This window comes from Salvia splendens, chromosome 12 (assembly GCF_004379255.2).
Source record: "Salvia splendens isolate huo1 chromosome 12, SspV2, whole genome shotgun sequence".
Taxonomy (NCBI): domain Eukaryota; kingdom Viridiplantae; phylum Streptophyta; class Magnoliopsida; order Lamiales; family Lamiaceae; genus Salvia; species Salvia splendens.
Window position 1 is genome coordinate 25,756,269 of NC_056043.1, and position 16,790 is coordinate 25,773,058.

The 16,790-nt window shown below is 37.7% G+C and overlaps 2 protein-coding genes across 7 annotated transcripts; both read right to left on the bottom strand.

Annotated features, from left to right (window-relative positions):
- Positions 1–1,506: 1,506 nt before the first annotated feature.
- On the bottom strand, positions 1,507–5,970 carry LOC121758065 (kinesin-like protein KIN-1). 2 transcript variants are annotated; one of them, XM_042153505.1, is made up of 16 exons: positions 5,751–5,970; positions 5,478–5,595; positions 4,698–4,800; positions 4,550–4,593; positions 4,295–4,324; positions 4,083–4,205; positions 3,954–3,979; positions 3,763–3,844; positions 3,213–3,254; positions 3,104–3,137; positions 2,883–2,958; positions 2,602–2,809; positions 2,431–2,522; positions 2,095–2,212; positions 1,840–2,019; positions 1,507–1,753 (listed from the first exon to the last, which is right to left on the bottom strand). In XM_042153505.1, exons 2-16 carry the CDS (start codon positions 5,589–5,591, stop codon positions 1,655–1,657), a joined length of 1,371 nt encoding a protein of 456 aa, XP_042009439.1. In that variant the 5' UTR covers positions 5,592–5,595; positions 5,751–5,970; the 3' UTR covers positions 1,507–1,654. The 2 variants fall into 2 exon arrangements, with proteins under 2 accessions (XP_042009439.1, XP_042009440.1); XM_042153506.1 differs by lacking the exon at positions 5,751–5,970 and adding an exon at positions 5,720–5,744.
- Positions 5,971–8,255: 2,285 nt separating this feature from the next.
- Positions 8,256–16,728, bottom strand: LOC121758673 (protein LNK2-like). Of its 5 annotated transcripts, none has more exons than XM_042154055.1 (8): positions 16,394–16,728; positions 13,003–13,366; positions 12,797–12,926; positions 11,819–12,071; positions 11,521–11,607; positions 9,561–10,244; positions 9,326–9,477; positions 8,256–9,020 (listed from the first exon to the last, which is right to left on the bottom strand). In XM_042154055.1, the coding sequence occupies exons 1-8, from the start codon at positions 16,415–16,417 to the stop codon at positions 8,666–8,668; spliced, it is 2,049 nt and encodes a 682-aa protein (XP_042009989.1). In that variant the 5' UTR covers positions 16,418–16,728; the 3' UTR covers positions 8,256–8,665. The 5 variants fall into 5 exon arrangements, with proteins under 5 accessions (XP_042009989.1, XP_042009987.1, XP_042009986.1 ...); XM_042154053.1 differs by having other exon boundaries at positions 11,759–12,071; XM_042154052.1 differs by having other exon boundaries at positions 9,561–10,262; positions 11,759–12,071.
- Positions 16,729–16,790: the final 62 nt, after the last annotated feature.

Here is a 16,790-nt window from a genome sequence, read left to right on the forward strand (position 1 = left end):
TGATGCGTGACATCCATTGTGTAATGATGTTATTGGAGACATTGCATAAACATATATCTATAGAGACAAAAGCACTCCAATTGATTTTTTTATATTTTGAAATTGGATTTTTGATTAAAAGAGACAACTATAGTTTACAAATGATTATAATTTTGATTTTTTATTTTCTTTATAAGTATATCCGCACTCCCAAAATTTGATGATGTGTAGAATATTAATTGAATTATCCATTATTTTCACGTGTTTATCTAATGAAATTAATTCCTTCGTCTACCAAAAATAGTTCCGTTGATGGACAACATGTGTTTTAATGTTAAAGTTAAAGAGAGAAAGAGAAAATGTGGATATAATAGAACAATAAATTGAGAAGTTTTCTGTTTTTTTGGCATGGGATTAATTTTAGTAAATGAGCAAAAATGGAAAGGTGAGACTATTTTTTATGGACGGAGAAAGTATTAATTTTTGATCTATTCGTAAATCATAATTGTAAAAATATTGTTAAATGTATTTGTGCATGCACAAAGTTGTGGGTAGTGGACATATATGCGGAGGTATAATGTGAATGCTTAAGTTTTAAGATGCGGATGTACTTACTAAGTATTATAATTGTATCAAGCAGCATATAGAGATATTGCAAAGCTTAGATTTTTTAAAATCAATACAAGGTCAGGCTAGTTTAGGGTTTTCATAAAGAAACATGAGGTTGATTAAAGCATGCACACCGAGTTTTTTTTTTTTTTGTTCTAGACCACGATTGTCATTCCTCGAGTGTACTGGACTTTTTTTTTGTTCCAGCTTTGGGAGAGACGCATGACCCTCATGAGTCACCTTTTAATAAAACGCATGACGATTATGCGTTTTTGTGCAAATCACCCGGTCGGGTGTTTTGCCACTGCAATCTCACAATTCGAAAAAATTGAGAGTCACAAAGACGCATAATCATCATGCGTTTCATTAAAAAGGATACACATGAGGGTCATGCGTCTCTCCCAAAGTCGGAACAAAAAAAAGTCCAGTACACTAGAGGAATGACAATTGTGTTCTAGAACAAAAAAAGAAAAAACCCCATGCACACCGGTTTTTGCCCTGAGACAGACACCCTCTGATGCTGCCGATGTTGATCCACAATCATATTTTCTGCCCGCTGCCTATCAATCTGTTCTCATAACAATATTTTCAGTAAAAAATTAAAATTAACATTATACCTATTAAAAATTGATACTTTTTCTTTAATTCTATGCCTTCATACTTCCAGCGGCAACCCTTTTCATACTACAGAATTTAAAATGAAATTAATAATAATAATAATAAACTATTTATGCTTGGTGAATTGAAATATTGTTAAAATCGAAACTATAACTGAGAGGCATTCATGAAAATATTTTAAATCCCTGTAGTAGAAATCAGTTATAATTATAGAAATGAGAAAAGCGAATTACTTATTTGGTTGAGAAAAACACAAGCATGCATAAATTTCTCACTAACAAAGATCATCAATCGAGCTATAGAAAGATTACTCAAGTCGTATAATCTATAGACTTAGGGCAGATTCATCTATTAGTTTGGGAAAAAAATAATTCCAGATATTCACATACATCATACATAGGCATTCTTTAAAGAATTTTGCAGTTGTCAAGGTTGGCAAAGTTAGGTTTCAAACTCGATCCACGTTTACCATGTTGAATAATGTCGGATTCAGCAGCATGTAGCTTTCTTGAGGGAGGGCCTTAAGAGTCTCATTCTCCTTCTTAAGCTGTCAACAAGAACATCAAATCTCACAATATTTAACAAACTTAGTTAATACATGTCTCGACTAGATTGAGCAAAAACGACGCTCACCTCATCAACCGTAGCAACAAGCTCTTCGACTGCTTTCTGCAGTGATGAAATTGTTCTTGATGTAACATCTTCATAAGCTGACTCCACTTCTTCCACCGAATTGGGATCAAAGAAAATTCCTTCGAGAACAAATAGCTGCTTGAGTAGTTGGACATCTTCTGGTTCCATTCTCTCAGCCAACTAGATTAATGAAGAAAAAAGACTGCTTAGATACAGTAATATTTGTGAAGCTGTGACACTAGATATTGAGCCAACCTTTGCTAATATTCGCTCCATAGACTCGTTTTTGGTCGAGGACACCGCTGGAGGACTGATGGTTTCTTCTTCATCTTCTTTTACATTAAAGTGTGCTGATTGCTTTATGTGCTGTGCCCTGCTCAAGGAAGATAGAATAAGGCTATACGCATTACTATGTACTACTACAAAATGTGGAGCACACATACAAGTTATAGCCCAAAAATCATATTAACAACTGACGGATACCAACAATATTATGATCACGTTTCCTGAAGCAACAAATGCAATATCTATTTCTTGAGGAATGAGAGGGTACTATTAGATAGAATAAATCATCAAGGAATATTTGCATACCTTGCACCAAAGCGGAGAGTGGAAAGGGTTTCTGATGCATTTGAGGGACTAGGCGAGCAGCAACAAAGTAACGCAGTCTGAGAGTTTCCTCCCTGCAAGCTATTAGGTGAGTTTATCTGTATGATAACTTGCTGTACTAACAATAAGACAAGGCTAACATGAAGAACTAACAAGAGCATCCTGCAGGATCCGTGTTAGCTTTGAATCACGATAAGGTATGTGGCTCCCCCTCCCTGGTGAGCTTAATGCATTTATCACATTACCAAGTGCTGACAATGATCTATTGATAGATTTTGCTTCTTCAAGGACTCTTCCTTCAGCTCCAGTCTTCTCGGCTTTCTCTGATCCCGCCAAGTCCACAAGGATCAACTTTCCATACCTATGAGTTTATCTGAGTATACCTCAATACAAATGCCAATTATCTGGAAATTAAAATATATGTAGTATATTACCTTCTCTCATTCTTAGTTTCCTGACAGATTACAAAGATGTATATGCAATGACTTCTACTGCTGGCAATATTCATTTCTAGATATGTTAAGAGTTACACATTACAGACTTCCGTAACAGATTGCAATTGTATCCAGAACTGGTGTGAACCCGCTCCTCTGGGAAATGTAAGAAATTAACATATGCACACAAGGACCAGAATTAAGTGCAAGGATAAGGATACGAGTTTCTCCCGCAGCTCTGTTTGCTATGCCAGTCTGCATATATGTATCTTGTCAGATTTGTCTTATATTGACCAGGATCCTAGGGAGTTGAGAAACTTTTTAACTTACAGAGAGAGTTCGCAAGGCTTCTGCAGAATCTGAGATGGATATCTGCAAAGTTCAAGTGAAGGTTTTGAAAATAAAAAACTTAGATGAAACTTAGGATCAAATATAGCAGCACAACAAAATAAAACTTTTTTCTTTAATTTGAAAGTATAATGCATATATTTTGACTCATCCTGCTTCCAGGCAGTTACATTTTGGGTTTGTTACATGTGCTTAATGCTTTTTCGTAGATCCATATGTATAGGTATTTGCCCAAACAATTATATACCTTCCTCGGGCTCATTCTGATCTGATACTTTTCAACAACTTGAGTGCCAATATATATATATCTATATACCTAAACAATTAGAGAAATTAACAACTCTTTCATTCATGGATACTCCAATAGAGAGCAATCCATCTCAGTTAGTCGTCACAGTTAGCTAAAAATGTGCATGTAGGCAAGACAGCTGTTTGTTAGATTGAAGGATTGACATAGCATCAAGAATGCAACAAGAAAAAAGTTAATCTTATGCCAAACTAGTTAGGAATAGGAAGGGGAAAGGAATACTACCTCTGTAACTCCATTCACAAATATTCCCTGCATTTTGTTCTCCTTGATCTGTAAATTGTCCTTTGATCGATCAAAAAGGTCCCTGAGTAAACAGAAGTACAGAACGAATGTGATTTCCATAATATAGTCAATATCCCTTTTCAGGATGACAGGGTTATGTGGTCCCTCATTCTTTGGGAAGTAATGCAAACCTTACTCTCTCCATGTATATTTCCACCTGTAGGTGTAATAGAAAAAAGAGAAATAATTCATCAATAACATGAGACATAACCGAGAGCAAGTAGTAATACTAAGAGAAATTGTTTAATCGGGATTCATACCATTGATAATTTGATTGTGTACTTGATTATATCATCTGAAGACTTGATGGCCTTGAAAATCCCATCCACCACTCTTGGTAGTAAACCTTTTTGTTTTTCATCACACTGAATGATGCTTGGTCCCTGAGGGGTTAAAAAGAACAAATAAGGTCAGCAGAGTAAGCACTCTATCAAACATTATTGGATTTTCTGTGCATTATCAATCATATTACCTCCATACTGTAAGTCTTTCCAGCCCCTGTCTGATAAGATACAAACAAAGATATAGTTTAGGTGCTACAGTCAGTTGTCAATTTTGAACTTTTAAAGTATGCCATCCTGCTTTCCACCATGTCTTCTTTACATTTAACAAATGATTAAAGAAACTAGAAGCGCCGGGACAGCCAAAAGCATAAAAAGTTTTCATTGATACCTTGACTAATGCAAACAGAAATTTCTTGGTAAATTTATCAAAGCAGAAAATATACCTGTCCGTATGTGATAACTACCCCATTCGCTCCACTAGCAGCAGCTGTTCATAAGAGTTGGTGAATATTTTTTAAATCAGTTGTAGGCAATGCTCTAGACCAAGAATGTAATACAACGCTTTACTAATAAAATCCAATAATAGATAACCTTTAACTATAGGCAATGCAAGGAATTCATATATGTCAGCTTGCTCTGATCCTGGAAAGAACACCTTATCGAAGCGGAACTCAGTCTCCTCATCCTTTTCATCCTACAGTGGATCAATTCAAACATATTAAATACCCTTACTCTCTGACACTTCTTTTTATTACTTAAAGCCAATTATGATACCAATCCCCACATATGAAATCTTATTCTTACCAATTATGGACAAGTTTTTTATAGAATGCTGCATATATATTCAGCCATGAAACAGAAGCATATTGGTTGGGGAAAAGTTATAGCATGTCAATATCTGATGCATAACAGCATAACTGTTGAACTATAAAACGTTCAAAACATTGTGGATGCATAAACACAAATGTATCATTAAATAAATCTAATAAAAGCAGACATTCATGATTATGATCCGTACTAGTCTGCATTTCAAATTTTATGAGACACGTGAGCAAATGCTAACATGAACAATAAATGCAGTTATCATTCCAATAGCATCTGATAACAGAAATAAATTTAGGTGCCTAGCTCAGGGGATTTTTTAAAAATGGCAAACAGTCTCTATACGTCTGTAAGTCTCTATATCTTGTGTCTGTGTTATCTCACAATGCATTATTCCGCGGCATATAGATTTACAAAGCTATAGAACTATAGGAGCATGCTGAAAAAGCTACAGTAGAAACTAAGAGAGGCGAAGAACTAAACCCTCGCTGTCACAATTAGGAAAAATAATATACAGAGCAGAGATAAATCACATGTAACAACATGTACCTTGAATACAAACGATTCAGAATCAATGCCGCGAATGTTGATGGAATCACCATGATAGGTCTTCTCCTTCGAATTCAGAGGTCTGAAGAGAGCACTGACTCTTATACCAGACATTTACCTGCTTCATTTTCGGGATAACACATTTAGACACAGATTATCATCGATTGACGGCGATAAACTTGTGATCAACATGTTACTCAGAAATAAAACATTGACGCTTCAGTTGCTAGAAACAACCATACCTCAGTTCACTGGAAATAAAATCAGACGTACCGTTTTGTTGTGTGTGAGAGAGAGATCTGCTGGAGGGATTTGGTGAAATTTCCCGCCAAAAGCTGGAGAAATCGTCTTCTTAAGCAATTCTGAGGAATGACGATTTCGAAGGCTTCTAAGTTCGAGGCTCATGTATCAGCATACTAAGAGTACCCACAATGGATAGGCGCGGCTAGCTCGGGGCAGTGGGCGGCGGACGACGGATACACGAGGGGTGGCGAGGACGCGGCGGGTCTCCTTTGCGCCGCGCCTATAGCCGCGGCTGCCATAGTGACCGGCGCTCGTCGTGCCGGCTGACATTTCACAATTTTTTTTTAGTTGTATTTTATTTTAATTATTCGTTGGCGGTGGTAGAGGAAGCCGACTCTGACACCGAGTAGACAGTGGCGAAGTTTTTAGTTGTATTTTATTTTAATTATTCGTTGTATAATTTTACCCATTTGCAATACAACGAATATTCGGCATCAATTACCTCATTTTCTAATTATTTACACTGCGATGATTTTAATTATACTTGATTAAAACTAAAACATTTTAAAATGAAAATTGATTATAAAATTTGGGGACTATTGGAAGTGTCCACCATAGTGGCACAAAATTTAGGGGGCTATGGACAAAAAAACTGGGGCTATGAACAAAAACTGGGGTCAGGTTCTCGTATAAGGTCAGGTTCTCCTGAAATTGCTTCATTATCTGCACCTCAACGCCGCCGCGGCCGGTGCTGGGCGCGATGCAGACGCGCCCGCAGCAGAGAGTTGGGAGGCGGATCTAGCTTCTCGGATGGCGGACTGCTGGCCCTGTGGACGTGTGCACCTGGAAAGTGTCGAGGGGGCTCCTCCGAAACATCGTCGTTGAGGTCGAAGGTACGAGAGTTGCTACTACTGCTGTAGTTGCCAGCGATACCAAGTCTTGTCCGCTTCGCACCAGGGGCACGCTCTTCCTCGTAGATGGCTCTGAATTTCGGAGAGTCCCGCAGAACGAGGAATTCCTCCGAGTAGCCGAACTTGGGCCACCCTTGAGTATTGAACAACTGCATCGACAATGCTTTTATGTCGGATTCGCTGCGGCCACTCTCAGCACAGCGGAGTTGGTTGTCGTATATGCCAGTGAACCTCTTGAAGGCTTTAGTGATCCTGTTGATCTTCTTCCGGACCTGGTCGTGTGTACGCTCGGCGCTGGCTGGCGGTTTGAATCGGTTGTACACCGTCAGGACGTTCTTCCAGAAGCATACGTCGGTCTGATTGGTGCCAACTATGGCATCCGTCGTGACAAATCGAGTTTTTTATTTTTATAATATATGTAGAGTAAAAAATATGAATAACATTATAATCAACTAAATATATAAAACAAAACAAACAACACTAAACGAGCATGAAATGAAGGTGGTGCTCGCATAAGGTACGTAACATGTCATTTTCCAATATTTAAGGAAAACATGTAAACTTTTTTATATAAATAACATCAGTCTCTTCTTGAACAAAATTCTCATAAATGGATCCAAATGCTCAAGTAGCGTTCATAGCCTACGCATATGCATTAGTGAGGATCCGAATGATTTAGATACATGGAACCAACCGGGGACGCAAGTATTGGCGACGCATGTTCTAGGAATACAACTCACAGTCCTAGCGATGGGTACCTCAAATACTCACGGATTCATAATCACTGTAGATTGACAATCAGATTTCGGACATCGAACCAACTGGAGCGTTAATCCCATCCCCTCCCCTCCCCTCCGGGCTCCGAAGGTCGGATTTGGTTACCTAGCGAAGTGCAAAGCAGGTGGTTCATATGGATGAGAGTTGTTGCACACATCCCACATTCGATGTTCATTCCATGGGCTAAAATTCTGCATAACAGAAGGGCAAGGCACAAAATGAACCCGACCTGAACCCAAATATGAAATTTGTCGACGACTGTAACTAAACAAGGTTTCAAGCTCTTCGTGTATGTAAAACTCTATACATCCATTTTATCCATCAATACGGAGAAATATATTCTCAAACTATGGAGGTGTTCGGTTTTCAATATAAAATAATACCAATATACAATCTAGGATTGAGTTGTGAGATTATTTTAGACACATGAGGTTAGCTATGACTAATTATCCCATGATTATCTATCTAGGATTGAGTTGTATGGTTAAATCTCATGAACCAAACGCACTACAAATTTAATTCCGGATACAATCTTACAAACCGAACACCCCATATGTGTTTACTTATTGATATATTCGTTTTTATAAACAAAACAAGTCTCAACAATAAAATTGGATTTTTTATAAATAAAAATGGAAAAATTAATTTTGAAAATGACCGAAAGTGCTTGGGCACTCGCACGTCACTCACCACTGCATTCCATTGGGGGAGAATCGCCCTCTTACTCCAAAATTCATTTACATCAACTTTTTTTAATATTATTTGATGTAAATGAATTATCACATCCATCCCTCACACAACTGGACATAATTATAAATTATCATCCAAACCGAGCAAGAGAAGAAAATCAATTAGAATAAATTATAAATTAAAACAAGGAAGCTTCACACAGGTTCACACACCATTGCACAGAAGCTACAAACAACAAAGGCATGTCTTTTGTGTTGAAGTTATGCTAGCTTCACACATCAAAGACTAATTTCTTGACAAAGGAGTAATATGAAAGCATAGACACACAGATTCGTGTGAACGATATTTCCTGAAATATCGCATGCTATAATACATAAGTTCCTTCACCTGTGCCAAGTGCTAGTTATTCTGCAACCACGCTTGAATAAAACCAAATGGCTGACATGAAAAGTAAGCACTCATTACTAGAGGAGTATTGATACTAAGGTGTATATTACATACTACAATTCATGGAATAGATAAAGGAAGGAATTAACCATATCAAAATGGTTTTCACTCAGCTATTCTTCAGTTGGAGGTTTCAACCTTTGCCTGTACCCCGGTATTTTCAGTGTTCGACACAGTCTCATAAGTGACAAACGCGGGAAAGTTTTTGGACTGGTCGCTTTCAGAAAATGTGCCTGCTGATTTTGATCCCTGTGGAGATATAATCTGAGTGTTCCCAAAGCTCTCAGCAAAACGACCCTTGGTTAAGCTCACTGTCGGATTTGCTTTCTTTTCAAATGGTAGGTTGGGGGACAAAGGTGAGTCAGGTGCATCAGAAGGTTTTCCAGAAAAGTCAAGTGGCCTGTGGAAGAGCAAATGCGCCACCACCCGGTCTATTGGATTTGTATCCGTCTCCGCATCAGCTGTTCTAGAAAACCTGCAGTAGAAATGATTCAGTGAGAAAAAACTAGATGAACCAAATAAACCGAACCACGCTGATGCAATTTGGTTGGTTTGGTTCGGTTATACAGTTCATTCATTTGCATTTTGCTTCAAAATTAAAAACCAAAATTTGTATGTCCCACATTTCCTCTAGGACCAATGACCCACTTTTGCTGTACTTTAACCTACCTAGTCATTAGGAAATATCCACCCCTTTGCCCCCCTCCCCTCTCTCTCATATTCCCTTATCATCTCTATTTTCCCACTAAAATCTTTAAATATCTTTGATAAGTTACTGACCTATCATGGCCAACCAAATCTTTGTTACCGAGAACTTCATCTCTGCTGCTTGTGCAGGTACTGCTTGTATCATTATGGTTTTGCCTCTGCAAAGCACTTTGGGCAAGTCGAGACAAGCTGTCTCGGATGCAAAGTCTTATCTTATTGTCCAACTGTCAAAGAGTCGAATATTGTTGATAAGCTTTCCAAACTTGTCAAGAAAATGAGAGATATTAAAAGATAATCTGAGACTAACTTTAGCTATGATATCTTGAAGCTGATAGAGCACTGATTCCTCCACTGAGAAATTATCAAAGGTTGGGCTGATTGTATTTGAATAATACTGTTCGCCAGGCGAGCTTGGTTCAAGGGAAGGAAAAGACCCAAGACTTTCATTAACCTCGACTTCCCCTCCTTCCATGCCAGAAATTTCAGAAACTGATACCTGGTTACCAAATCGCAGCTGCTGTTTCTGAATAGCCAGTATTGCTCTCATTTGCTGCCGCCTCCTTAACTTTTCAATTTTTTCTCTTGGTGTCATTGCTGGAGGCTTCCCTGCAGCATCGTCTGAATTCTTTATTGAATTTGAACTGGAAGGAGGGGCTTCATAGCTAGAAGACATTAAATCATGGTTTTCATCCCCAGGATGAAACTGTGGAAAGATAGAAGTCATAGGATGGTGATTCATACTCCCATACAAAGGAGTACCTAAAGGTGCACGTGGTAAATAATTTTGTTGGAACAGCTCAGGCCTCAGAAGTGAGCTATGCTGAGTTAGCACCAAAGGTGGACCTGGGTTGATCACTGATGGTACACACTGGCCATTAACTTGTTGCAACGTGCTTCCAGAGGACCATGTGCCACTTAAGTTACGAAGGTTTCTGACTTCATTCTTGTTGTCCAACTTTTGACCCTTCAGTGACCTCTTTTGCCGGTTACCCTGAACATGCAAAAACAACTAGAACAAAAGTTTGATAGTCAAGCTAGAATAGAATGAATATTAAAATGGACAAAGCCAGATCAGAGTGACGCTCAGCAGGAGAGAACACCATAAGATAAAACTAAGTCTAAAGTTGAAGCCATGAATAAATATTTTTATTGAGATTGTTACTGATATGGAATTTCAAACTACAAAATAAGTTTAAATTGATATACTATATTGTTCATGTAATGCTTTCTTAAACAGGTATGATGCTGAATGTATTCAAGTACTATATGATATCATTTCCTGTTCAACCAATCAGAGAAAAAAGCTCCAAAATTGAAAGAGTTACATGAACAAATGGAAATCCTTCTGATACTGCATATTATATATAGAGTGAAATAGCTCAAAGATAAAAGGAATATTGGTCTCTAAAACCATGAACTTCAGTCCAATTTTGGTATTTCCCATGAACTTAAAAATTGGTCTTAAATATCACAAACTTTAGTTCAATCACCATATCCGACTAACTTACGTGCATTTTTATCCTACTTGACACTACTAAATCAACGTGTTTTTCTATGTGGCTTTTTATCCTACTTGCCACGAACTTAAAAAGTAATCTAAAATATCATAAATATTTCACGGTTGCCCATGTAGAATAAGTTTTTTGCCGATGATATCTAATTTGGATTGGGTTGGGAAATAACAAACAAAAATGTATAGTTTGTGATATTTAAGACCAGTTATAAAGTTCATGAGAAATAGTACCATAATTTTGCTAAAGTTCATGAATTTAGGGACTAATATGCCTAGATAAAATGGATGATTAAAATTCACAGACAAAATAAACTAAAAGTATTTATTTTTTTCTGAAAAAAAAAGGTCAAACAAAATTTATTCAGATCATAATAATTAGAAAAGTTACAGAAATAGAAAAAAACTAATGGCAGAAACATAAAAACTTTACAATAACTGTTCTACTATAAAAAAATTATGTTTAGTTACCAAAACCTATGTGGATTGGAAAGAATGACTATTCAGTCATAATTCGAAATAGGGATTCCATTCGAAATGGTAATACCCAATTTTAAACTCACTAATCATAGGAATAACCATTTACAATCCGATCTCATTCTATCATCAATTATTAACTCCAAAGAAAGTGAAAATGTAAAAAAATGTTTTGCAATGAAAAACAATAATGATTGGAAACTTGCACAGGGAAATGATAAAATGAAATCTTAGCAAACTAAGAGTGCCATTCTACATGAAAATGTGTGGAGAAAATTACTTTTCCTGGGAAGTTAGTAGGGGTAGCGGCATTTCTATCATTATGTTGTGCTAGGCGTGCTTGGATAATCCGACTCGTTGATGGAGACTGAACAAAGAAACAAAAGGAGAAAGGTTAGTCCCTAAATAAGTCAAGAGTAATCATAAAATACAAGCTAAAGAAACCCAAAGAAGCTCATGAATTTGCAGAGAAAAGAAATAAATCTACAACATAATATCGAAGATTTAGTCCTTTGTACCTTTTGTTTCCCTAATAGGTTATTTTTACCTCCGAAATGTTCAATAATATCTAAGCTTGCCTGTACATCTTGTGGAGCATGAGATGTGATCTCGTTGAGTTTTTCGTACCCGAGCGCCTGGCTGGTATCTGGCATGTATTCAGCCTTAACCTCAGATTGATTGATTGCGGATCTTAATGTTCCAAATGGAGAATCAGTGGAATCTCCAGATAAAGGAGTAGTGCCCAGAGGGCTGCTGGTTACATCTTTGGAAGGGGACCATAGCTCATCATCGTTTCCAGTGCTCATATTCCCAAATAATGGATCTTGATTACTGCAAAATATCACTTGTGAGGATACTAAGTTAGATGACATAGTTGGGGCAGAAAAGGAACCCATGATAACATTAACAGAGCTCTAGGTTAAAATACTATATACAGAAAGGTTAAAAGTATGATTTCAAGTATCCTCAGGTACATAACCAATCCATTCAATAAGCCAAGAAATAGTGCAGCATGTTGAAAAATATATGGCACCAAATACTAAAAGATGGAGGCTTAAGAGTCAGCCATAAAGCGGGTCATAATTGTAGTACATAATCTTTAAAAATGGCTAGAAATTATTTCAGTTTTTGTTAAGGAGCTAACTGGCATTTTCCTTATAAATTGGACATGCTGCCAGATAACAATGAGAGAACAATATATACACCGATACATACACACACACACACACGTATATATAATAAGATGAGAGAGGATAGGATCAACTTTATCCCGCACCAAACATGATTGCTGAGTCAAGACTCAGGAATGATCCTTTATATTTTCTCATCTCATTCTTTTTTTTGGAGAGGGACTCAACTCTCAACTCATTCTTAAAGGTATACATTTGATGGGTCCACAAGCACAGATATTGAGACAATTCCTCATGTAAAGAAATCTAGATGGCACACACCATATCAAATGTTAGAGCAACATACTTCAGTCAACAACAAGATTTGGCATATATGATTCTAAAAAGTGATCTCAAAGGGAACATCAAAATAAAATTTCGAATTACCTAAATATCCTATCCAAATCATCAAAACTTCCAATATTGGCCCAGCCATAGTCAACAAAGTCACCTTGTTCTCCATCTTCTGGGGGATTTTCAAATATTTCAGAATCTTTCTTGAATTGAGATGTCTCCTCTGTTGAAATATTACAAAAGATCTGAGTATGTGGCATGCATGGATTAATCAAATCAAGATAATTATGATGAATCACCTATTAAGGAGCCACGTTCTGAACTCTTTGTTATGTTTTCTGATGCAATGTCACCTGCAGTATCCTGTTCAGCTTTTGGAACATTTGATGATGATGGATTAGGGCAATCAGACCATGACGTATGATCAACTTCTGTTGTGGGATCACCAGTATCATTACTGCAATTACTGTCTAGTTCAACCTCATGTTCATGTGCGGTGGGAGGATTTTTCACTTCAGAGGGGCTAGTATTTGAAGTATGCGGATTTTTTTCTTTCTTAGGGGGGTCTCCAAATAAAATTGAAGGTTTCTCCTCGACTTGGTCAGGATATGGAACAATATGATCATCACTTTCCCCAGCCTCACCCCATATGATGTTTGTTAACTGAAATGAAACGGAATAAGAAATAATGTAAGACCTCGAGTACCTAATTATTGGCTGGACGGAAAGGAAGCAGAATGGTTCAGTTTTTATCACGAAAATTTATCATAAGTTCAGTAATGCATGGGAGCTCAGGATCAAATTATTAAGCCAAGCAAGGACATGACACAGCAGTCTGTTAGGCTAGCAACAGGATCAAATCGCTCATTTATTCACAGGGGAAGAGAATGGCTGTTGTAATATGAACTATACATTCTTATTAGAAGACAAAGAGTTAGTACAATGAACGAGCTGTCCTTTGAATGTTGAAAACATTCTCTCTCTAAAATATAGCTCCAATATCTAGCTATCTTTGTTATAGTGAAGGATTTAAACTTTTTATGATTTCAAACGGAATTAAACTACCAAGCAATGCAGAACTTAACCCTTTCCAGCTGCTCCATCTCCTTCAAGTTCCTCTCAAAAAGTTCTTCTACTCCTCTCAAGCTTGGAACTATAACTCTGGCACACATTTTCCTTTTGCTTAAAGGGTGGTGAGTCCACACTCCACCATAAGCCCAATGCTCTCAAAACTATGCTATAATCTTGGAGAAATGAACAATGAAAAAGGACATGAAGAATTGATGATCTAAGCCTTTGGACTGATTCCTTCTCACTAAACCTTGAAGAAAGAGTAATGCGCGTGAATTCGCAAAAGATTACGAGTGAAGAGGTTACAAACCATCAGCCGTGAAAAGAGATGTACCATAGTAGGTCCATCCAAAAGAAAGACTTGATATAGGAATTATATCTGATCGAAAAAAAATCAAAAGAGGGGACAGGTTTATGATGCCAATAACGGACTGGAAAGAGAAATAAGAACAAGAGTGCCTCATCTCAAAATACTCTGCTCGTAAACAAGCCTTTAACAATGCATAAAAAATCAAGCGAACTCTAGAAATACATTTCCTAGGCTTCTAGAAGTTAGTCTAACTAACACAAAGACCCACATTATCCTCTTAAACCATGTTAACTTTAGGTAAATATGCGCCAAAATGAGTCCTTGTTCCTCTTGATCACACCACTGCAACTTCCCCAACAGAGTTTTATCATTTAGCCAATGTTATGGATGGCGTATGGCGGCTTACGGCGGTGAGCCCAAAAACCGCCACAGGGATATGGCGTATCAGTATGGCGGGATATGGCGGTCGATAAATAAATTAATAAAATATTAGTAATATATGTATATATAAATTCAAAAAATTAGAAAATAATAAAAAATTGTAATATATCAAGTTATCAACTATTAAAACAATAAATAAAGCATAAAGTCATAAGCAATTATATAATATGCCTACCATAATAAGTCTTAGTTCAACAATCAAAATATAAAGTCATCATCACAAATTCATAATACATATCAAATCTAAATTAAAACCATCCTCAATCATCACCATCCCCAACATAGTCATCCTCCACAAGATAGTTATCCTCATCCTCATCGATATCATCGTCCTCCAACGAAACCGGCAGGCGGCGGCGGCGGACCAGCGGACCGGCGGCGGGCAGCGGGCGGCGGCGACGTGACTAGGGCAGTGGGACTGGGGGGCGCAGCAGGTTGGGTTTGTTTGAGAGGGAAAGAGATACTATAAAAAAACCCTAGATTTTGACTTAATTGGCATTTTATTTCATTATTTGGGCCGGGTTTGGGCCGGGTTAAGGGTTAAAAATCATTTGGGCCGTGTTATTTGGTAATTGGGCTGAGGTTTGGGGCAGCCCAACCAAAAGTGACGCCATAACTGCCATGGCACCGCCATGGCGCCTCACTCATGGCGGCAAATGGCGGTCGCCATAAAAAAGTTTTGTGGCAGCTCGTGGCGATGGCGTTTTTTCCGAAACCCGCCACGCAATGGCGCCACGGCGGCGCCATGGCCGCTTTTTAATAACATTGCATTTAGCAACCACCTTTAACAATGTACAAAAAAATCAAGTGAACTCTAGAAATACATTTCCATGGGCTTCTAGAAGTCAATCTAACACCAAGACCCACATTATTTTCTTGCAACCATGTTAGCTTTAGGTAAATTTGCACCAGATTGAGTCCTTGTTCCTCTTGAACACACCACTGCAACTTCCCCGAACAGAGTTTTATTATAAACAAGGCACCACAATTTTTAGACCAAACTAACACTCCACAACGAACTAGGTGAGAAATACTATGTCCATGAAACCATCTCACAACTTCAAGAGACCTCTTAACATAATGAACTTAAATCAATGTTAAACAACTAGTTCCCGACAAAAATGTCATTCTGTCCCTCTTGGCATATTAGAAAATTTACTTGCAACTCATTCCAAGTAGAAATCTTACGAGGATTAGCACCCAACAAGACCTTTAAATACTAATGTGCGAATTTCTCACTATTAAAAAACCACACTAGCCAAATTTCCAACTTTTCTTCTCCACACTAATATCCAATAAGAAACGCATTCCCATGTTATTTTAACATGGAAAAGATGCTAGAGCTTTAGATAATCTTACTAAATTGGACTCTTTTCCACTATGGAAAAACTAAGTATCATTAAAAATCTGTGAATTGACAACTTCAACCCTATCCTTTCCCACTACCAATGCTCTTAACAATGGTTTCTCGTTCACCATAATAGAGAAACTGGCCGAAGTAAGCATCATTGAACATTTTAACCATCTATGAGTCTATGACTAAAATCTATACTGCCACGCCGTAAGTCCAGCAACCTCAGTCGAGCTACAATTAACAATTTCACTTTTATTTTCAGCTCATATTTTTCATTCTATATTAGCTAACGTGAAATTGTTCTCAACATTGATGCATAGAAAAAGGAAGTACATACGTCCTTGCATCGCACAAACCTCCAATCCACACTCGGATCTCAACGGAACCAGAACCAAAATAGACCGTACTATTCCAGATTACATTCAATTTTGACTATTCATTATCTTTGTAGCCCAGCAACAAATGTAGGACTGAAAAAAATTAAAAATAATACGCAACACGGAGAGAAACATACCTCCTCGTCGTTCCAATCAAACATAGCTACAAAAAAAAGGCGAAATCAAATCTCCAATTGCAAGCAAGCGCAACGTCAAGGGGTACTGGTTCAAATGTAGTCCAAACATGGCCAACTTGGTTCCCGCTCAAGTTTTCTGCAGAAAAACAGCGATGGAGTGGAAAAAGGAGAGCATGAATCAACAGAGGAGGGAGTAATTATCCTGATAGAACGGTGAAAATAGGATAGGGATGCGGTGGGATTGATTGAAAATTGAAACAGGGAAGAGTCACAGTGAGGAGAGTAGGAGAAGGAGAGAGAAAGAGGTGAAGCAAGTGGGCGGGGTGGAGGTGGGGCCCAGACCCACGTGAAGGGGGCTAGTATTGAAGGTGGAAAATTAAGCTCGTGTGACGAGGCG

Excerpts from the sequence above, each read along its gene's own strand:
- LOC121758065 (XM_042153505.1), bottom strand. The coding sequence starts at position 5,591 with ATGTCTGGTATAAGAGTCAGTGCTCTCTTCAGACCTCTGAATTCGAAG. Across the intron at positions 4,594-4,697 it reads TGCATTGCCTATAGTTAAAG|CTGCTGCTAGTGGAGCGAAT; the intron begins GTTATCTATTAT and ends TCTTATGAACAG. Across the intron at positions 2,959-3,103 it reads CAGAGCTGCGGGAGAAACTC|AAATGAATATTGCCAGCAGT; the intron begins GTATCCTTATCC and ends TAACATATCTAG.
- LOC121758673 (XM_042154052.1), bottom strand. The coding sequence starts at position 16,417 with ATGTTTGATTGGAACGACGAGGAG. Across the intron at positions 12,072-12,796 it reads GATTTGGATAGGATATTTAG|TAATCAAGATCCATTATTTG; the intron begins GTAATTCGAAAT and ends GATATTTTGCAG. Across the intron at positions 11,608-11,758 it reads ACCTATTAGGGAAACAAAAG|TCTCCATCAACGAGTCGGAT; the intron begins GTACAAAGGACT and ends TTCTTTGTTCAG.